Here is an 18,524-nt window from a genome sequence, read left to right on the forward strand (position 1 = left end):
AGGCGGCAGAAGACATCAGATCTTCATGTGAGATCTTCTGTGTGAGATCTTCTGTGTGTGTGACTGGGAGCAATGGCGCGCAGCTTACCGCTGCGCGCCATTGCTCCCAGTCACACACACAGAGCAGCACTGAAGGGTGCAGGGCGCAGGGGGGGGCGCCCTGGGCAGCAATATTCCTCACTTTTGGGCAAATTCAGATAGATTAGGCTGCGGAGGCAGTAAATCTAAGATCCCCCGCCATTTTAATAGAAAAGTCACTGGGACCGAAGCCCGCCGTCGGGTGGGCGGGGCTTGATCCTCAGCACTAACCAGCGCCATTTTCTCCACAGAAGCTGCAGGCATGAACGCTGGCTCCCTGGTCTCTCCCCTGCTGAACTTCACAGGCTGGAAAAAAGAGGAGGGGGGCACATTAGCGACGCAGTGAGTGGGAATTGGTATATTATATATAAAAAAGCGCTATCTGGTCATATTTTTCCCAGTGGTTTTAAGCACTGGTGTGTGCTGGCATACTCTCTCTCTGTCTCTCCTAAGGGCCTGGTTGGGGTTTTGTCCCCTTATAGGTTAATCCATGTGTGTGTGTGGGGTGTCGGTACGTGTGTGTCGACATGTCTGAGGCGGAAGGCTTCTCCAAGGAGGCGGTGGAGCAAATGAGTGGTGTGTCCCCGTCGGTTGTGCCGACTCCGGATTGGATGGACATGTGGCATATGTTGAATGCAAGTGTGACATCTTTACATAAAAGACTTGATAAGGCTGAATTAGGGGGGACATCAGGGGGTCAATCCTCGGATTGGACCGACTCACAGGGCCCGTCGGGGGGCTCAAAAGCGTCCCTTAACACAAGACACTACTACCGACACGGATTCTGATTCCAGTGTCGACTATGACGAAGTAAAATTGCACCCTAGGGTGACTAAAAACATTCAGTGTATGATTGTGGCAATAAGGGATGTGCTGCATATTGAGGATGAACCCTCGGTTCTCGACACAAGGGTACACATGTTTAAGGAAAAGAAACAGATTATTAATTTTCCCACATCTCATGAATTAAATGATTTCTTTGGAAAAGCTTGGGAGACTCCGGAAAAGAGACCGCAGATCCCAAAAAGAATTTATATGGCATACCCCTTCCCTATGCAGGACAGGGAGATTTGGGAATCACCCCCCACTGTGGACAAGGCCCTGACGCGCTTGTCCTAGAAAGTGGCGCTACCGTCTCCTGACACAGCGGCCCTTAAGGACCCTGCAGATCGCAGGCAAGAAACTACCTTAAAGTGTATTTATTCTCATACAGGTGCTGTGCTAAGACCGACAATTGCGTCGGCATGGGTGTGTAGCGCAATTGCAGCTTGGACAGATGAGCTGACAGATCAATTTGAAAATATGGATAAGGATACTATATTCTTAACTCTAGCCCATATTAAAGACGCAGTCTTATTTATGAGGGATGCTCAAAGGGACATTGGACTGCTAGCTTCTAGGGCCAATGCCATGTCTATCTCGGCGAGAAGATCCTTATGGACTCGCCAATGGATGGGTGATGCGGATTCCAAAAAACATATGGAAGTACTACCCTATAAGGGTGAGGTATTGTTTGGGGATGGGCTGACGGACCTGGTTTCCACAGCTACAGCAGGTAAATCACATTTTTTACCATATATTCCCCAACAGCAAAAGAAAGTAACACCCTATCAGATGCAATCCTTTCGGTCGCACAAGTCCAGAAGAGGTCGGGGTTCCTCTTTTTTCGCCAGAGGTAAGGGCAGAGGCAAAAGAGCACCTGCTTCGGCAGGTGCCCAGGACCAAAAGTCCTCCCCGGCTGCTCCAAAACCCACAGCATGATGCTGGGACTCCCCCGAGGGAGTCAGCACCAGTGGGGGCACGTCTTCGACTTTTCAGTCAGGCCTGGGTCAGATCAGACCTGAATCCCTGGGTGTTGGAAATAGTTTCCCAGGGGTACAAACTGGAATTCGAGGAGGTGCCCCCGCGCAGATTTTTCAAATCGGCCCTACCAGCTTCCACATCGGAAAGGGATGTAGTGTTAGCTGCAATTCAAACGCTGTGTATACAGCAAGTGATAATCAAGGTTCCCCTGCACCAGCAGGGAAGAGGTTACTACTCAACCCTATTTGTGGTCCCGAAACCGGACGGTTCGGCCAGACCTATTTTAAATTTGAAATCCCTAAACCTGTACATAAAAAGATTCAAATTCAAAATGGAATCACTCAGAGCGATAATAGTCAACATGGAGGAGGGGGAGTTTATGGTGTCTGTGGACATAAAGGATGCGTACCTTCATGTCCCCATATATGCCCCCCATCAGGAATACCTGAGATTCGCTGTACAGGATTGTCATTACCAATTTCAGACATTGCCGTTTGGACTTTCCACGGCCCCGAGGATTTTTACCAAGATAATGGCGGAAATGATGGTGGTCCTGCGCAAGTATGGAGTCACAATTATCCCATACTTGGACGATCTGATAAAAGCGAGATCAAGGGAGAAATTGCTGAGCAGTGTGGCACTCTCTCTGAGAGTGCTCCAGCAACACGGTTGGATTCTAAATCTACCGAAGTCACAGTTGATTCCGACAACTCGACTACCGTTCCTAGGTATGATACTTGATACGGAACAAATGAAGGTCTTCCTCCCAATAGAGAAAGCCCAGGACATCCAGAACATGGTCAGAGACCTGCTAAAACCGAAAAGGGTGTCAGTTCACCAATGCACTCGAGTTCTGGGAAAACTGGTGGCGGCCTACGAGGCCATTCCCTTCGGAAGGTTCCATGCAAGGACTTTTCAATGGGACCTTCTGGACAAGTGGTCCGGGTCCCATCTGCACTTACATCAGAAAATAACTCTGTCCCCAGGGGCCAGAGTGTCTCTCCTGTGGTGGTTGCAAAGTGCTCACCTGCTGGAGGGTCGCCGGTTCGGAATTCAGGACTGGATCCTGGTTACCACGGACGCGAGCCTCTGAGGATGGGGAGCGGTCACACAGGGAAAAAACTTTCAGGGACTTTGGTCAGACCAGGAGTCCTTTCTACACATCAATGTGTTGGAACTCAGGGCCATTTACAACGGCCTTCGACAAGCGGAGAGTCTTCTTCGAAACCTACCGGTTCTGATTCAATCAAACAATGTCACAGCAGTGGCTCATGTGAACCGCCAAGGCGGGACAAGAAGCAGAGTCGCGATGGCGGAAGCCACCAGGATTCTTCGCTGGGCGGAAAATCATGTAAGCGCTCTGTCGGCTGTCTTCATTCAGGGAGTGGACAACTGGGAAGCAGACTTCCTCAGCAGACACGATCTCCATCCAGGAGAGTGGGGACTTCATCAAGAAGTCTTTGCAGACATAACACGTCTTTGGGGAACTCCTCAAATAGACATGATGGCGTCACGCCTCAACAAAAAACTTCGGAGGTATTGTGCCAGGTCTCGGGACCCTCAGGCAGTGGCAGTAGACGCTCTGATAACACCGTGGGTGTTCAAATCGGTCTACGTGTTTCCTCCTCTTCCTCTCATCACAAAAGTGTTGAGGATCTTAAGGCAAAGAAGAGTACAGACGATACTCGTTGTCCCAGACTGGCCTCGAAGGGCCTGGTACTCGGATCTACAAGAGATGCTCACAGGAGATCCCTGGCCTCTTCCTCTGAGGGAAGACCCGTTGCAACAGGGGCCCTGTGTATTTCAGGACTTACCGCGGTTACGTTTGACGGCATGGCGGTTGAACGCAGAATCCTAGCGAAAAAGGGCATTCCGGAAGAGGTCATCCCTACTTTAATAAAGGCTAGGAAGGAGGTGACGGTTAAGCATTATCACCGTATCTGGCGAAAGTATGTGTCTTGGTGTGAGACTAAGAATACACCTACGGAAGATTTTCATCTGGGTAGTTTTCTCCACTTCCTACAGACAGGAGTGGATATGGGCCTGAAATTAGGCTCTGTTAAGGTTCAGATTTCGGCCCTCTCGATTTTCTTTCAGAAGGAATTGGATTCTCTTCCAGAATTCCAGACGTTTGTAAAGGGAGTGCTACACATCCAGCCTCCTTTTGTGCCTCCAGTGGCACCGTGGGACCTCAACGTGGTGTTGCAGTTCCTAAAATCACACTGGTTTGAACCGCTTAACAAGGTTGAGTTGAAATTTCTTACTTGGAAGGTGGTCATGTTGTTGGCTTTGGCATCGGCAAGGCGAGTATCAGAATTGGCGGCTTTGTCACACAAAATCCCTTACTTGATTTTTCATGTGGATCGAGCTGAATTGAGGACACGTCCGCAATTTTTGCCTAAGGTGGTTTCTTCATTCCATGTGAATCAACCTATTGTGGTGCCTGTGGCTACAAGTGACCTGGAGGATTCCAGATTCCTGGACGTAGTCAGGGCCTTAAAGATTTATGTAGCCAGGACGGCTAGAATTAGGAAAACAGAGGCTCTGTTTGTCCTGTATGCGGCCAATAAGATTGGCGCACCTGCTTCGAAGCAGACTATTGCTCGCTGGATCTGTAATACGATTCAGCAGGCTCATTCTACCGCTGGATTGCCGGTACCGAATTCGGTTAAGGCCCATTCCACTAGGAAGGTGGGCTCTTCTTGGGCGGCTGCCTGAGGCGTCTCGGCATTACAACTTTGCCGAGCGGCGACTTGGTCGGGGTCAAACACTTTTGCTAAATTCTACAAGTTTAATACCCTGGCTGATGAGGACCTAGCGTTTGCTCAGTCGGTGCTGCAGAGTCATACGCACTCTCCCGCCCGATTGGATGCTTTGGTATAAACCCCATGGTCCTTACGGAGTCCCCAGTATCCTCTAGGATGTAAGAGAAAATAAGATTTTAAACCTACCGGTAAATCTATTTCTCCTAGTCCGTAGAGGATGCTGGGCGCCCGTCCCAGTGCGGAAACTCTGCAAGACTTGTATATAGTTGTTGCTTACATAAGGGTTATGTTACAGTTGAAATCGCTCTTGGACCGTTACTGTTGTTGTTCATACGGTTAACCGTTTATGTATGATCCAGGTTACATGGTATGATTGGTGTGGGCTGGTATGAATCTTGCCCTTGGATTTCTAAATCCTGCCTTGTATTGTCCATCTCCTCTGGGCACAGTTCTCTAACTGAGGTCTGGAGGAGGGGCATAGAGGGAGGAGCCAGTGCACACCCATAGTCAAAGTTCTTTTTAGGTGCCCTATCTCCTGCGGAGCCCGTCTATACCCCCATGGTCCTTACGGAGTCCCCAGCATCCTCTACGGACTAGGAGAAATAGATTTACCGGTAGGTTTAAAATCTTATTATATATATATATAGTCCACAGAGTTCTGCCTGAGTCCTTTCTATGGGGTACCTATATAAAGATATCTATCTATCTATCTATCTATCTATCTATCTATCTATCTATCTATCTATCTATCTATCTATCTATCTATCTATCTATCGACTCCAATTCGCCTGGCACTCCCAATTAATCAGCTTTTCCTCATACTGTAAAGGCCTGAGTGCCTTCCTTGAGGGGGTTACCTCCAATATACTGCACGTGATGGCGGCACCTCAAGTCTGGTCAGTAGCTGCAAAAAATTCCTTTTATTTGTTAACGTTTCGGGATTACTCCCATTGTCCTGATGACAGGTTTAATCCGGAAACTTTGACAAATAAAAGGAATTTTTTGCAGACTTGGGGGTAAATTTACTAAGACGGGAGTTCTGTTTCAGATGGGATGTTGCCCATAGCAACCAATCAGATTCTACTTCTCATTTATCTAGTACCTTCTAGAAGATATCTGGAATCCGATTGGTTGCTATGGGCAACATCCCATCTTAAATAGAATTCCTATCTTAGTAAATTTACCTCTTGGAGTGCCGCCATCACGTGCAGTATATATATATATATATATATATGGATGCTGCGGTCCGGCACTCCCTGTAAGCCTTTTCAGATGCCTGTCGCTGGTGCCATCACATCAGAGTGGTAGAGATGATTGTAGCAGATTGATGAATACAAATGCTTCGTTTAAACACGCTGTGCTTCTGATAATAAGTTTTTGTTTTCCACTGCTAACTTGCCATTACTCGTAAATGACTGCTGCATCCATTCAGTATAAGTGCAATTTTAAGTATATTATATTTGTTTTATGTGGTCGGTGTATTGGTTTTTTAATTGTTATATATGAAATCTATGTATGAACATTGTTTATGGTTGCTATAGTAATCACATTCACACTGACGTCATAAGAGACCTTTGGTGGTCCATTGTTAATGACGTCAGAGTGATTCACACACCGGCGGCGTGGGTGATTTTCCCGCTTGACTGGTTCCTGAGCCCTGCACGGTATGTATATATAAAGGTACTTGTGTGTATTTGTATTATTTCCTGATGACAATTTGACAAATAAATTGAAACGTTGAAGAAGCAGTGAGGACAGATGTCCATTTCTTTATGAGACTAGCACGAGTGCCGCACCTTTGCAATACTATATATATATATATATATATATATATATATATATATATTCATAAAATTAATCTGCCTATATCTTTATTAGGGGCCTCACTGTCTGAAGTGTCTAGGGCCCCCCATAGCCTAAATTCGGCTCCGCAGGTGGGTGCTGCATTGTGGCTGCTGCTGTTGTGGTTGGAATGCAAGCGGCTGCTGATCTAGTGTGTCACCACTGGCAGTAACCCTACTTGTGGCTGAAGCAGCACACTGCTGGGTGGCAACAGGCGTTGTTCACAACTAGGCAGACAGAGTTTAGTGAGGGCAAGTTCCGGAACTGCGGACTGTGGAGGTGAGGCTGGCTGGATGATGGACAGGAGGCAGTTACAGCTGGACCCTGTGTACAAAAACAAAAATGTCCTAAAAAATGATAAAGGGTGACACGTGCCTTGGTGCCCCCTCCCCCCCTTGAATCCACCTGCAACATTGGACATTACAGCAACTCAGTAACCATTGGGACACATACACAGGGCATCTCTGATGCATTTGAAGAAGTAAAACATTAGGCTCTTGCTTCCAATGATTTTCTAGCCTCTACTTCTTAATCAGGCCCTTCATTCCTTGGACACGAGGAAATAGGGGTTTACAATAAATTTAATGTATTATTAAAATCAGGGCCGGTTCAAGGCCGCTCTGCGCCCCGGGCAGGAAACGGGGCGTGGCCTAATACAGGGGGCGTGGTCAGTTACGCCCCCTGTACATTACTAGCGCCGCTTGAATGCTGAGCGGTGCGCGATGACGTCATCGCGCACCGCAGAGCAAAAGGTCCTCTCCACGAAGGGAAACTAGACGCGTAGCGTCTAGTTCCCTTCGTGGAGAGGACCTTTGCTGTGCGGTGCGCGATGACGTCATCGCGCACCGCTCAGCAAAGGTACTCTCCACGAAGGGAAACTAGACGCGTAGCGTCTATTTCCTTTCACAGGAGGCGGGGACACAGCGGGCCAGGCAGCGGAGGCGGACGGGGGACACAGCGGGCAGCAGTTGCGGATCTTGCCACGGTGCGGTGCCCCCCGGAAGGCGCCAGCGCCCTCCGGAAGGCGGCGCCCCGGGCAAAAGTCCTGCTTGCCCGTGGCAAGATCCGCTACTGATTAAAATGCCAATACTTGTTAATTTAAAAGGGAAAATACTATTCCATTTTATAATTGTGGTAAACATATTATTTAATGATGGGTGCACCATTTATAGAGCACATGCGTAGCAGTATGCATTTGCAACCACTTTTCCATTCATTATGAACTGTAACTTCCACAGATTGGAGAAAATGAATAAAGAAATGTAAATTTGTAGAAAGTACTATAACTTGTTTCCAAAATCTTCACAAGCACATCCTACGCTCAAACCTTTTGGTAGGGTATTAAATAATGTTTTCATTGAAATATTTATGATGTTCTCAGACAAAGTACATGTTGGGCAAATAAACTGAGTCAGTAAATATGGAGAAATCACTTTGAAACACGTTTGCTTCATTTGCTTTATGATGCACTGGCCAGATGTTGTAAAAACTAATTATATTGTTGTTCCAGATATAACAGACAGTCAAACAAAGAATGGATTTGAAACATCAACAAGACTGAACCAATCAACTGGTAAAACAAATAATAATAATAATAATAATAATAATAATCTGTATTTCTAATATAAATGAAACTGAAACTACAATAGCAACAAAATAGTAAAATACACTATCTATCTATCTATCTATCTATCTATCTATCTATCTATCTATCTATCTATCTATCTATCTATCTATCTATCTATCTATCTATCTATCTAGTGTCGGACTGAGGCATGAAGGGCCCACAGGGAGAATGCAAATGTAGAGGCATGTGCTTAAGAGTAATTTTTGCAATACAAAACACAAAATTCGGATATAAAATCCACATTCTAAACGACTGAAAGATCAGAACCAGGACTCGGTTTGGATTGGATCTCTTCTGGAGAGCCAGACGGGGTGGCTGGATGCAATGAAGTGCCCTGATGGCCGGAGCTCCGAGATTCCAGCCAAACTTTTAGTTTTTTTTTTAAAGCAGAACACATTTACAAGGCAAAACCAACATGATTTTGCCTTGTAAATGTATGCTGCTTTAAATTTTTTTACAATTTCGTCCTGAATCTCGGAGCTTCGGCCGTCTGGGCACTCCATTACATCCGGCCCTGGGTAATGGTTTGGTTCGGATCCATAAAATATAGGTGGATTCAGATTTCTGGAGAAATTATCTACACATCTCCAATGCTAAGAGCAACTGCAAATGCTGTAAGCTTTATTGTCTGGCTGTTTAAGAACACAGCAACACCCTGAAGTACAGTACATTATCTGTTGAAGTTAAAGGATATTTGCATTAATATTTTCACATTGATTGTGTATAACTAATTACACAGAGATTCATCTTCAACTTTACCTGATAACTGTAGCAAGGGTACCACACATACTGTAAGTAGAAAAATGCCATTTTCTCACAAAATAAACCAAAATAATTTATGAAAGCTGTGCTAATAAAAATAATATATTCACGTAACTGAATTTAAAAAATAATAAATATGCATGAAAAATATAAAAAAAACTTTTCCAACTGGGATATAAATTCTTGATTCTATATGTGCTTGTTCAAGTCACTACTCTTGTGCTTTACCACTGGTTATGTGAACTTCTTTCCATTTAAACTAATAAACAAAAATGCACACACATGCAATAAGGTAGCTGTATGGCTAAGCTAAGCGACACAAGTGTGTGGCACAAACAACATGGGACGCGCTGCAATTTGCCCAGATGTAATACATGCACAATATTGGTGGCACAGGATATCGTACCCCTAAACCACACACACACACACACACACACACACACACGGCAAAGCCTGTAAAATGAATTTGGATAATAACTCTTTTATTTGGAGCTATTATAATAATACTAGGTGATTCATCCCGCCCTACGGGCGCTCTTCACACTGTCATAAGCAGCAGCGTATACCACTGTGACTGCCTCGTCATTGGAATGACTGATGACCAGGACACTACCACTGGTCTGATACAGCAGAACACAACAACACTGTAAAGGACTTGTGGTTGTTATAATTATTATACGGCAGCAGTGGACATATAGCAGCAGCGTATATCATCACTGGAATGACTGATGAGACAGGACACTACCACTGGTCTGATGCAGCACAACAGGTTGTTGTTATAATTATTATTATACTACAGCAGTGGACATATAGCAGCAGCGTATATCGTCACTGGAATGACTGATGGACAGGACACTACCACTGGTCTTCACAACACAGCACCACTTTATACAGCTACACTGGATATATGGCAACAGAGAACACCAACACTCTGACTGGCTGGTCTGATGCAGCACAATACACTGAGTGACTACATTAGACTGGACTGAGCAGCACAACACTTGCCACCCCACTTTCCCGCCCCCACACAGACACTGAACACTGAGGACACGTCCTCTCTATACACTCTCCGAGACTGGAGTGAAAATGGCCGCGACGCGCGGCTCCTTATATGGAATCCAAATCCCGCGAGAATCCGACAGCAGGATGATGACGTTCTGCCGCGTTCGGGTTTTCGAGTCAGGCGGGAAAACCTGAGCCTGGCTCGAGACGTGAAGTTCGGTAGAGTTCGGTTCTCTGAGAACCGAACCCGCTCATCTCTAATATATATATATATATATATATATATATACACTGCTCAACAAAATAAAGGGAACACTAAAATAACACATCCTAGATCTAAATGAATGAAATATTCTTATTAAATACTTTGTTCTTTATATAGTTGAATGTGCTGACAACAAAATCACACAAAAATTATCAATGGAAATCAAATTTATTAACCCATGGAGGTCTGGATTTGGAGTCACACTACAGGCTGATCCAACTTTGATGTACTGTCCTTAAAACAAATCAAAATGAGGCTCAGTAGTGTGTGTGTGGCCTCCACGTGCCTGTATGACCTCCCTACAACCCACACAAGTGGCTCAGGTAGTGCCGCTCATCCAGGATGGCACATCCATGCGAGCTGTGGCAAGAAGGTTTGCTGTGTCTGTCAGCGTAGTGTCCAGAGCATGGAGGCACTACCAGGAGACAGGCCAGTACATCAGGAGACGTGGAGGAGGCCGTAGGAGGGCAACAACCCAGCAGCAGGACCGCTACCTCCGCCTTTGTGCAAGGAGGAACAGGAGGAGCACTGCCAGAGCCCTGCAAAATGACCTCCAGCAAGCCACAAATGTGCATGTGTCTACTCAAACGATCAGAAACAGACTCCATGAGGGTGGTATGAGGGCCCGACGTCCACAGGTGGGGGTTGTGCTTACAGCCCAACACCATGCAGGACATTTGGCATTTGCCAGAGAACACCAAGATTGGCAAATTCGCCACTGGCGCCCTGTGCTCTTTACAGATGAAAGCAGGTTCTCACTGAGCACATATGACAGACGTGACAGAGTCTGGAGACGCCAAGGAGAACGTTATGCTGTCTACAACATCTTCCAGCATGACCGGTTTGGCAGTGGGTCAGTAATGGTGTGGGGTGGCATTTCTTTGGGGGGCCGCACAGCCCTCCATGTGCTCGCCAGAGGTAGCCTGACTGCCATTAGGTACCGAGATGAGATCCTCAGACCCCTTGTGAGACCATATGCTGGTGCGGTTGGCCCTGGGTTCCTCCTAATGCAAGACAATGCTAGACCTCATGTGGCTGGAGTGTGTCAGCAGTTCCTGCAAGACGAAGGCATTGATGCTATGGACTGGCCCGCCCGTTCCCCAGACCTGAATCCAATTGAGCACATCTGGGACATCATGTCTCGCTCCATCCACCAACGTGGCATTGCACCACAGACTGTCCAGGAGTTGACGGATGCTTTAGTCCAGGTCTGGGAGGAGATCCCTCAGGAGACCATCCGCCACCTCATCAGGAGCATGCCCAGGTGTTGTAGGGCGGTCATACAGGCACGTGGAGGCCACACACACTACTGAGCCTCATTTTGACTTGTTTTAAGGACATTGCATCAAAGTTGGATCAGCCTGTAGTGTGTTTTTCCACTTTAATTTTGAGTGTGACTCCAAATCCAGACCTCCATGGGTTAATAAATTTGATTTCCATTGATAATTTTTGTGTGATTTTGTTGTCAGCACATTCAACTATGTAAAGAACAAAGTATTTAATAAGAATATTTAATTCATTCAGATCTAGTATGTGTTATTTTAGTGTTCCCTTTATTTTTTTGAGCAGTGTATATATATATATATATATATATCAGGGCCGGTTCAAGGGCGCAGAGTGCCCCGGGCAGGAAAGGGGTGTGGCCTAATACAGGGGGCGTGGTGAGTCACGCCCCCTGTACATTGAAAGCGCCGCTTGAATGCTGAGCGGTGCGCGATGACGTCATCGCGCACCGCACAGCAAAAGGTCCTCTCCACGAAGAGAAACTAGACGCTATGCGTCTAGTTCCCTTCGTGGAGAGGACCTTTGCTGTGCGGTGCGCGATGACGTCATCGCGCACCGCTCAGCAGTTACTCTCCACGAAGGGAAACTAGACGCATAGCGTCTAGTTCCCTTCACAGGAGGCGCCGAGGACGGGGACGGCAGCGGGCAGCGGAGGCGGACGGGGGGACACAGCGGGCAGCAGTGGCGGATCTTGCCACGGTGCGGCGCCCTCCGGATGGCGCCAGCGCCCTCCAGAAGGTGGCGCCCCGGGCAAAAGTCCTGCTTGCCCGTGGCAAGAACCGCCACTGATATATATATACATATATATATATATATATATATATACACACACACACACACAACTTTCTTACTTTTTAATATAACAACTCTCGAAAACATAGGCGCAGCCTAACCCTTTCTAAACTGAGTTTGAAGCAGCCTTTATTTTTTGTAAAATGTGTATTCATTGCAGTGTAAGCTGAGTGATGTGCAGCGGAAATTTTTAGGGTTTTGTGTTTTGGTATTGGATTCGGTTCCGAGGCCGTGTTTTGGATTCAGATGCGTTTTGGCAAATCCTCCATGAAAATTTTTTGTCGGATTCGGGTGTGTTTTGGATTCGGGTGTTTCTTCACAAAAAACCCTCAAAAACAGCTTAAATCATAGAATTTGGGGGTAATTTTGATCCCATAGTATTATTAACCTCAATAACCATAATTTCCACACATTTTCAGTCTATTATGAACACCTCACACCTCACAATATTATTTTTAGTCCTAAAATTTGTACCGAGGTCGCTGGATGACTAAGCTAAGCGACCCAAGTGGCATACACAAACACCTGGCCCATCTAGGAGTGGCACTGCAGTGTCAGACAGGATGGCACTTCAAAAAAATAGTCCCCAAACAGCACATGATGCAAAGATAAAAAGAGGCGCAATGAGTTAGCTGTGTGACTAAGCTAAGCGACCCAAGTGGCCGACACAAACACCTGGCCCATCTAGGAGTTGCACTGCAGTGTCAGACAGGATGTCAGATTTAAAAAATAGTCCCCAAACAGCACATGATGCAAAGAAAAAAAGAGGTGCACCAAGGTCGCTGGATGGCTAAGCTAAGCGACACAAGTGGCCGACACAAACACCTGGCCCATCTAGGAGTGGCACTGCAGTGTCAGGCAGGATGGCACTTCAAAAAAATAGTCCCCAAACAGCACATGATGCAAAGAAAAAAAGAGGTGAACCAAGGTCGCTGGATGGCTAAGCTAAGCGACACAAGTGGCCGACACAAACACCTGGCCCATCTAGGAGTGGCACTGCAGTGGCAGGCAGGATGGCACTTCAAAAAAATAGTCCCCACACAGCACATGATGCAAAGAAAAAAAGAGGCGCAATGAGGTAGCTGTGTGACTAAGCTAAGCGACCCAAGTGGCTGACACAAACACCTGGCCCATCTAGGAGTGGCACTGCAGTGTCAGACAGGATGGCAGATTTAAAAAATAGTCCCCAAACAGCACATGATGCAAATAAAAAAAGAGGTGCACCAAGGTCGCTGGATGGCTAAGCTAAGCGACACAAGTGGCCGACACAAACACCTGGCCCATCTAGGAGTGGCACTGCAGTGTCAGGTAGGATGGCACTTCAAAAAAATAGTCCCCAAACAGCACATGATGCAAAGAAAAATGAAAGAAAAAAGAGGTGCAAGATAGAATTGTCCTTGGGCCCTCCCACCCACCCTTATGTTGTATAAACAGGACATGCACACTTTAACGAACCCATCATTTCAGCGACAGGGTCTGCCACACGACTGTGACTGAAATGACTGGTTGGTTTGGGCCCCCACCAAAAAAGAAGCAATCAATCTCTCCTTGCACAAACTGGCTCTACAGAGGCAAGATGTCCACCTCCTCCTCATCGTCCGATTCCTCACCCCTTTCACTGTGTACATCCCCCTCCTCACAGATTATTAATTCGTCCCCACTGGAATCCACCATCTCAGGGCCCTGTGTACTTTCTGGAGGCAATTGCTGGTGAATGTCTCCACGGAGGAATTGATTATAATTCATTTTGATGAACATCATCTTCTCCACATTTTGTGGAAGTAACCTCGTATGCCGATTGCTGACAAAGTGAGTGGCTGCATTAAACACTCTTTCGGAGTACACACTGGAGGGGGGGCAACTTAGGTAAAATAAAGCCAGTTTGTGCAAGGGCCTCCAAATTGCCTCTTTTTCCTGCCAGTATACGTATGGACTGTCTGACGTGCCTACTTGGATGCGGTCACTCATATAATCCTCCACCATTCTTTCAATGGTGACAGAATCATATGCAGTGACAGTAGACGACATGTCAGTATTCGTTGGCAGGTCCTTCAGTCCGGACCAGATGTCAGCACTCGCTCCAGACTGCCCTGCATCACCGCCAGCGGGTGGGCTCGGAATTCTTAGCATTTTCCTCGCACCCCCAGTTGCGGGAGAATGTGAAGGAGGAGCTGTTGAAGGGTCACGTTCCGCTTGACTTGACAATTTTCTCACCAGCAGGTCTTTGAACCTCTGCAGACTTGTGTCTGCCGGAAAGAGAGATACAACGTAGGTTTTAAATCTAGGATCGAGCACGGTGGCCAAAATGTAGTGCTCTGATTTCAACAGATTGACCACCCGTGAATCTTGGTTAAGCGAATTAAGGGCTCCATCCACAAGTCCCACATGCCTAGCGGAATCGCTCTGTTTTAGCTCCTCCTTCAATGTCTCCAGCTTCTTCTGCAAAAGCCTGATGAGGCTGGCAGTGTCTGAACTGACTTCACGTGTGGCAAGTTCAAAGGGTTGCAGAACCTTGCACAACGTTGAAATCATTCTCCACTGCGCTTGAGTCAGGTGCATTCCCCCTCCTTTGCCTATATCGTAGACAGATGTATAGGCTTGAATGGCCTTTTGCTGCTCCTCCATCCTCTGAAGCATATAGAGGGTTGAATTCCACCTCGTTACCACCTCTTGCTTCAGATGATGGCAGGGCAGGTTCAGGACTGTTTGCTGGTGCTCCAGTCTTCGGCACGCGGTGGCTGAATGCCGAAAGTGGACCGCAATTCTTCGGGCCACCGACAGCATCTCTTGCACGCCCCTGTCATTTTTTAAATAATTCTGCCCCACCAAATTCAATGTATGTGCAAAACATGGGACGTGCTGGAATTTGCCCAGATGTAATGCACGCACAATATTGGTGGCATTGTCCGATGTCACAAATCCCCAGGAGAGTCCAATTGGGGTAAGCCATTCTGCGATGATGTTCCTCAGTTTCCGTAAGAGGTTGTCAGCTGTGTGCCTCTTATGGAAAGCGGTGATACAAAGCGTAGCCTGCCTAGGAACGAGTTGGCGTTTGCGAGATGCTGCTACTGGTGCCGCCGCTGCTGTTCTTGCTGCGGGAGGCAATACATCTACCCAGTGGGCTGTCACAGTCATATAGTCCTGAGTCTGCCCTGCTCCACTTGTCCACATGTCCGTGGTTAAGTGGACATTGGGTACAACTGCATTTTTTAGGACACTGGTGAGTCTTTTTCTGAGGTCTGTGTACATTTTCGGTATCGCCTGCCTAGAGAAATGGAACCTAGATGGTATTTGGTACCGGGGACACAGTACCTCAATCAAGTCTCTAGTACCCTTTGAATTAACGGTGGATACCGGAAACACGTTTCTCACCACCCAGGCTGCCAAGGCCTGAGTTATCCGCTTTGCAGCAGGATGACTGCTGTGATATTTCATCTTCCTCGCAAAGGACTGTTGGACAGTCAATTGCTTACTGGAAGTAGTACAAGTGGTCTTCCGACTTCCCCTCTGGGATGATGATCGACTCCCAGCAGCAGCAACAGCAGCGCCAGCAGCAGTAGGCGTTACACTCAAGGATGCATCGGAGGAATCCCAGGCAGGAGAGGACTTGTCAGACTTGACAGTGACATGGCCTGCAGGACTATTGGCTTTCCTGTCTAAGGAGGAAATTGAGACTGTGGGAGTTGGTGGTGTGGTTTGCAGGAGCTTGGGTACAAGAGGAACGGATTTAGTGGTCAGTGGACTGCTTCCGCTGTCATTCAAAGTTTTTGAACTTGTCACTGACTTCTGATGAATGCGGTTCAGGTGACGTATAAGGGAGGATGTTCCAAGGTGGTTAACGTCCTTACCCCTACTTATTACAGCTTGACAAAGGCAACACACGGCTTGACACCAGTTGTCCGCATTTCTGTTGAAATAATTCCACACCGCAGAGGTGATTTTTTTTTTGTATTTTGACCAGGCATGTCAATGGCCATATTCGTCCCATGGACAACAGGTGTCTCCCCGGGTGCCTGACTTAAACAAACCACCTCACCATCAGAATCCTCCTTGTCAATTTCCTCCCCAGCGCCAGCAACACCCATATCCTCATCCTGGTGTACTTCAACAGTGACATCTTCAATTTGACTATCAGGAACTGGACTGCGGGTGCTCCTTCCAGCACTTGCAGGGGGCGTGCAAATGGTGGAAGGTGCAACCTCTTCCCGTCCAGTGTTGGGAAGGTCAGGCATCGCAACCGACACAATTGGACTCTCCTTGGGGATTTGTGATTTAGAAGAACGCACAGTTCTTTGCTGTGCTTTTGCCATCTTAACTCTTTTAAGTTTTCTAGCAGGAGGATGAGTGCTTCCATCCTCAGGTGAAGCTGAACCACTAGCCTTGAACATAGGCCAGGGCCTCAGCCGTTCCTTTCCACTTCGTGTCGTAAATGGCACATTGGCAAGTTTACGCTTCTCCTCAGACGATTTTGATTTAGATTTTTGGGTCATTTTACTGAGCTTTATTTTTTGGGATTTTACATGCTCTCTACTATGACATTGGGCATCGGCCTTGGCAGACGACGTTGATGGCATTTCATCGTCTCGGCCATGACTAGTGGCAGCAGCTTCAGCACGAGGTGGAAGTGGATCTTGATCTTTCCCTATTTTACACTCCACATTTTTGTTCTCCATTTTTTAATGTGTGGAATTATATGCCAGTAATATATCAATAGCAATGGCCTACTACTATATATACTGTGCACAACTGAAATGCACCACAGGTATGGATGGATAGTATACTTGACGACACAGAGGTAGGTAGAGCAGTGGCCTACTGTACCGTACTGCTATATAGTATATACTGGTGGTCAGCAAACTGTGCAAAACTGAAATGCACCACAGGTATGGATGGATAGTATACTTGACGACACAGAGGTAGGTAGAGCAGTGGCCTAATGTACCGTACTGCTATATAGTATATACTGGTGGTCAGCAAACTGTGCAAAACTGAAACGCACCACAGGTATTGATGGATAGTATTCTTGACAACACAGAGGTAGGTAGAGCAGTGGCCTACTGTACCGTACTGCTATATATTATATACTGGTGGACAGCAAACTGTGCAAAACTGAAATTCACCACAGGTATGGATGAATAGTATACTTGACGACACAGAGGTAAGTAGAGCAGTGGCCTACTGTACCGTACTGCTATATAGTATATACTGGTGGTCAGCAAACTGTGCAAAACTGAAATGCACCACAGGTATGGATGGATAGTATACTTGATGACACAGAGGTAGGTAGAGCAGTGGCCTACTGTACCGTACTGCTATATAGTATATACTGGTGGTCAGCAAACTGTGCAAAACTGAAATGCACCACAGGAATGGATGGATAGTATACTTGATGACACAGATAGGTAGAGCAGTGGCCTACTGTACCGTACTGCTATATAGTATATACTGGTGGTCAGCAAAACTGAAATGCACCACAGGTATGGATGGATAGTATACTTGACGACACAGAGGTAGGTAGAGCAGTGGCCTACTGTACCGTACTGCTACATATTATATACTGGTGGACAGCAAACTGTGCAAAACTGAAATGCACCACAGGTATGGATGGATAGTATACTTGACGACACAGAGGTAGGTAGAGCAGTGGCCTACTGTACCGTACTGCTATATAGTATATACTGGTGGTCAGCAAACTGTGCAAAACTGAAATGCACCACAGGTATGGATGGATAGTATACTTGACGACACAGAGGTAGGTAGAGCAGTGGCCCACTGTACCGTACTGCTATATATTTATATACTGGTGGTCAGCAAACTGTGCAAAACTGAAATGCACCACAGGTATGGATGGATAGTATACTTGACGACACAGAGGTAGGTAGAGCAGTGGCCTACTGTTCCGTACTGCTATATAGTATATACTGGTGGTCAGCAAACTGTGCAAAACTGAAATGCACCACAGGTATGGATGGATAGTATACTTGACGACACAGAGGTAGATAGAGCAGTGGCCTACTGTACCATACTGCTATATAGTATATACTGGTGGTCAGCAAACTGCAAAACTGAAATGCACCACAGGTATGGATGGATAGTATACTTGACGACACAGAGGTAGGTAGAGCAGTGGCCTACTGTACCGTACTGCTATATAGTATATACTGGTGGTCAGCAAACTGCAAAACTAAAATGCACCACAGGTATGGATGGATAGTATACTTGACGACACAGAGGTAGGTAGAGCAGTGGCCTACTGCACCGTACTGCTATATAGTATATACTGGTGGTCAGCAAACTGTGCAAA

General features: G+C 46.6%; 1 protein-coding gene across 9 annotated transcripts in view; it reads left to right on the forward strand.

Annotated features, from left to right (window-relative positions):
• EMCN (endomucin) overlaps window positions 1-18,524 on the forward strand; it is a 431,382-nt gene that overhangs the window by 236,686 nt on the left and 176,172 nt on the right. For all 9 annotated transcript variants that reach the window (XM_063918475.1, XM_063918528.1, XM_063918500.1 and 6 more), the window contains one exon: window positions 7,999-8,061. In XM_063918475.1, coding sequence (XP_063774545.1) covers window positions 7,999-8,061 — 63 coding nt within the window. The remainder of the gene's footprint in view (window positions 1-7,998; window positions 8,062-18,524) is intronic.

Source organism: Pseudophryne corroboree, chromosome 1 (genome assembly GCF_028390025.1).
Source record: "Pseudophryne corroboree isolate aPseCor3 chromosome 1, aPseCor3.hap2, whole genome shotgun sequence".
NCBI classification, from domain to species: domain Eukaryota; kingdom Metazoa; phylum Chordata; class Amphibia; order Anura; family Myobatrachidae; genus Pseudophryne; species Pseudophryne corroboree.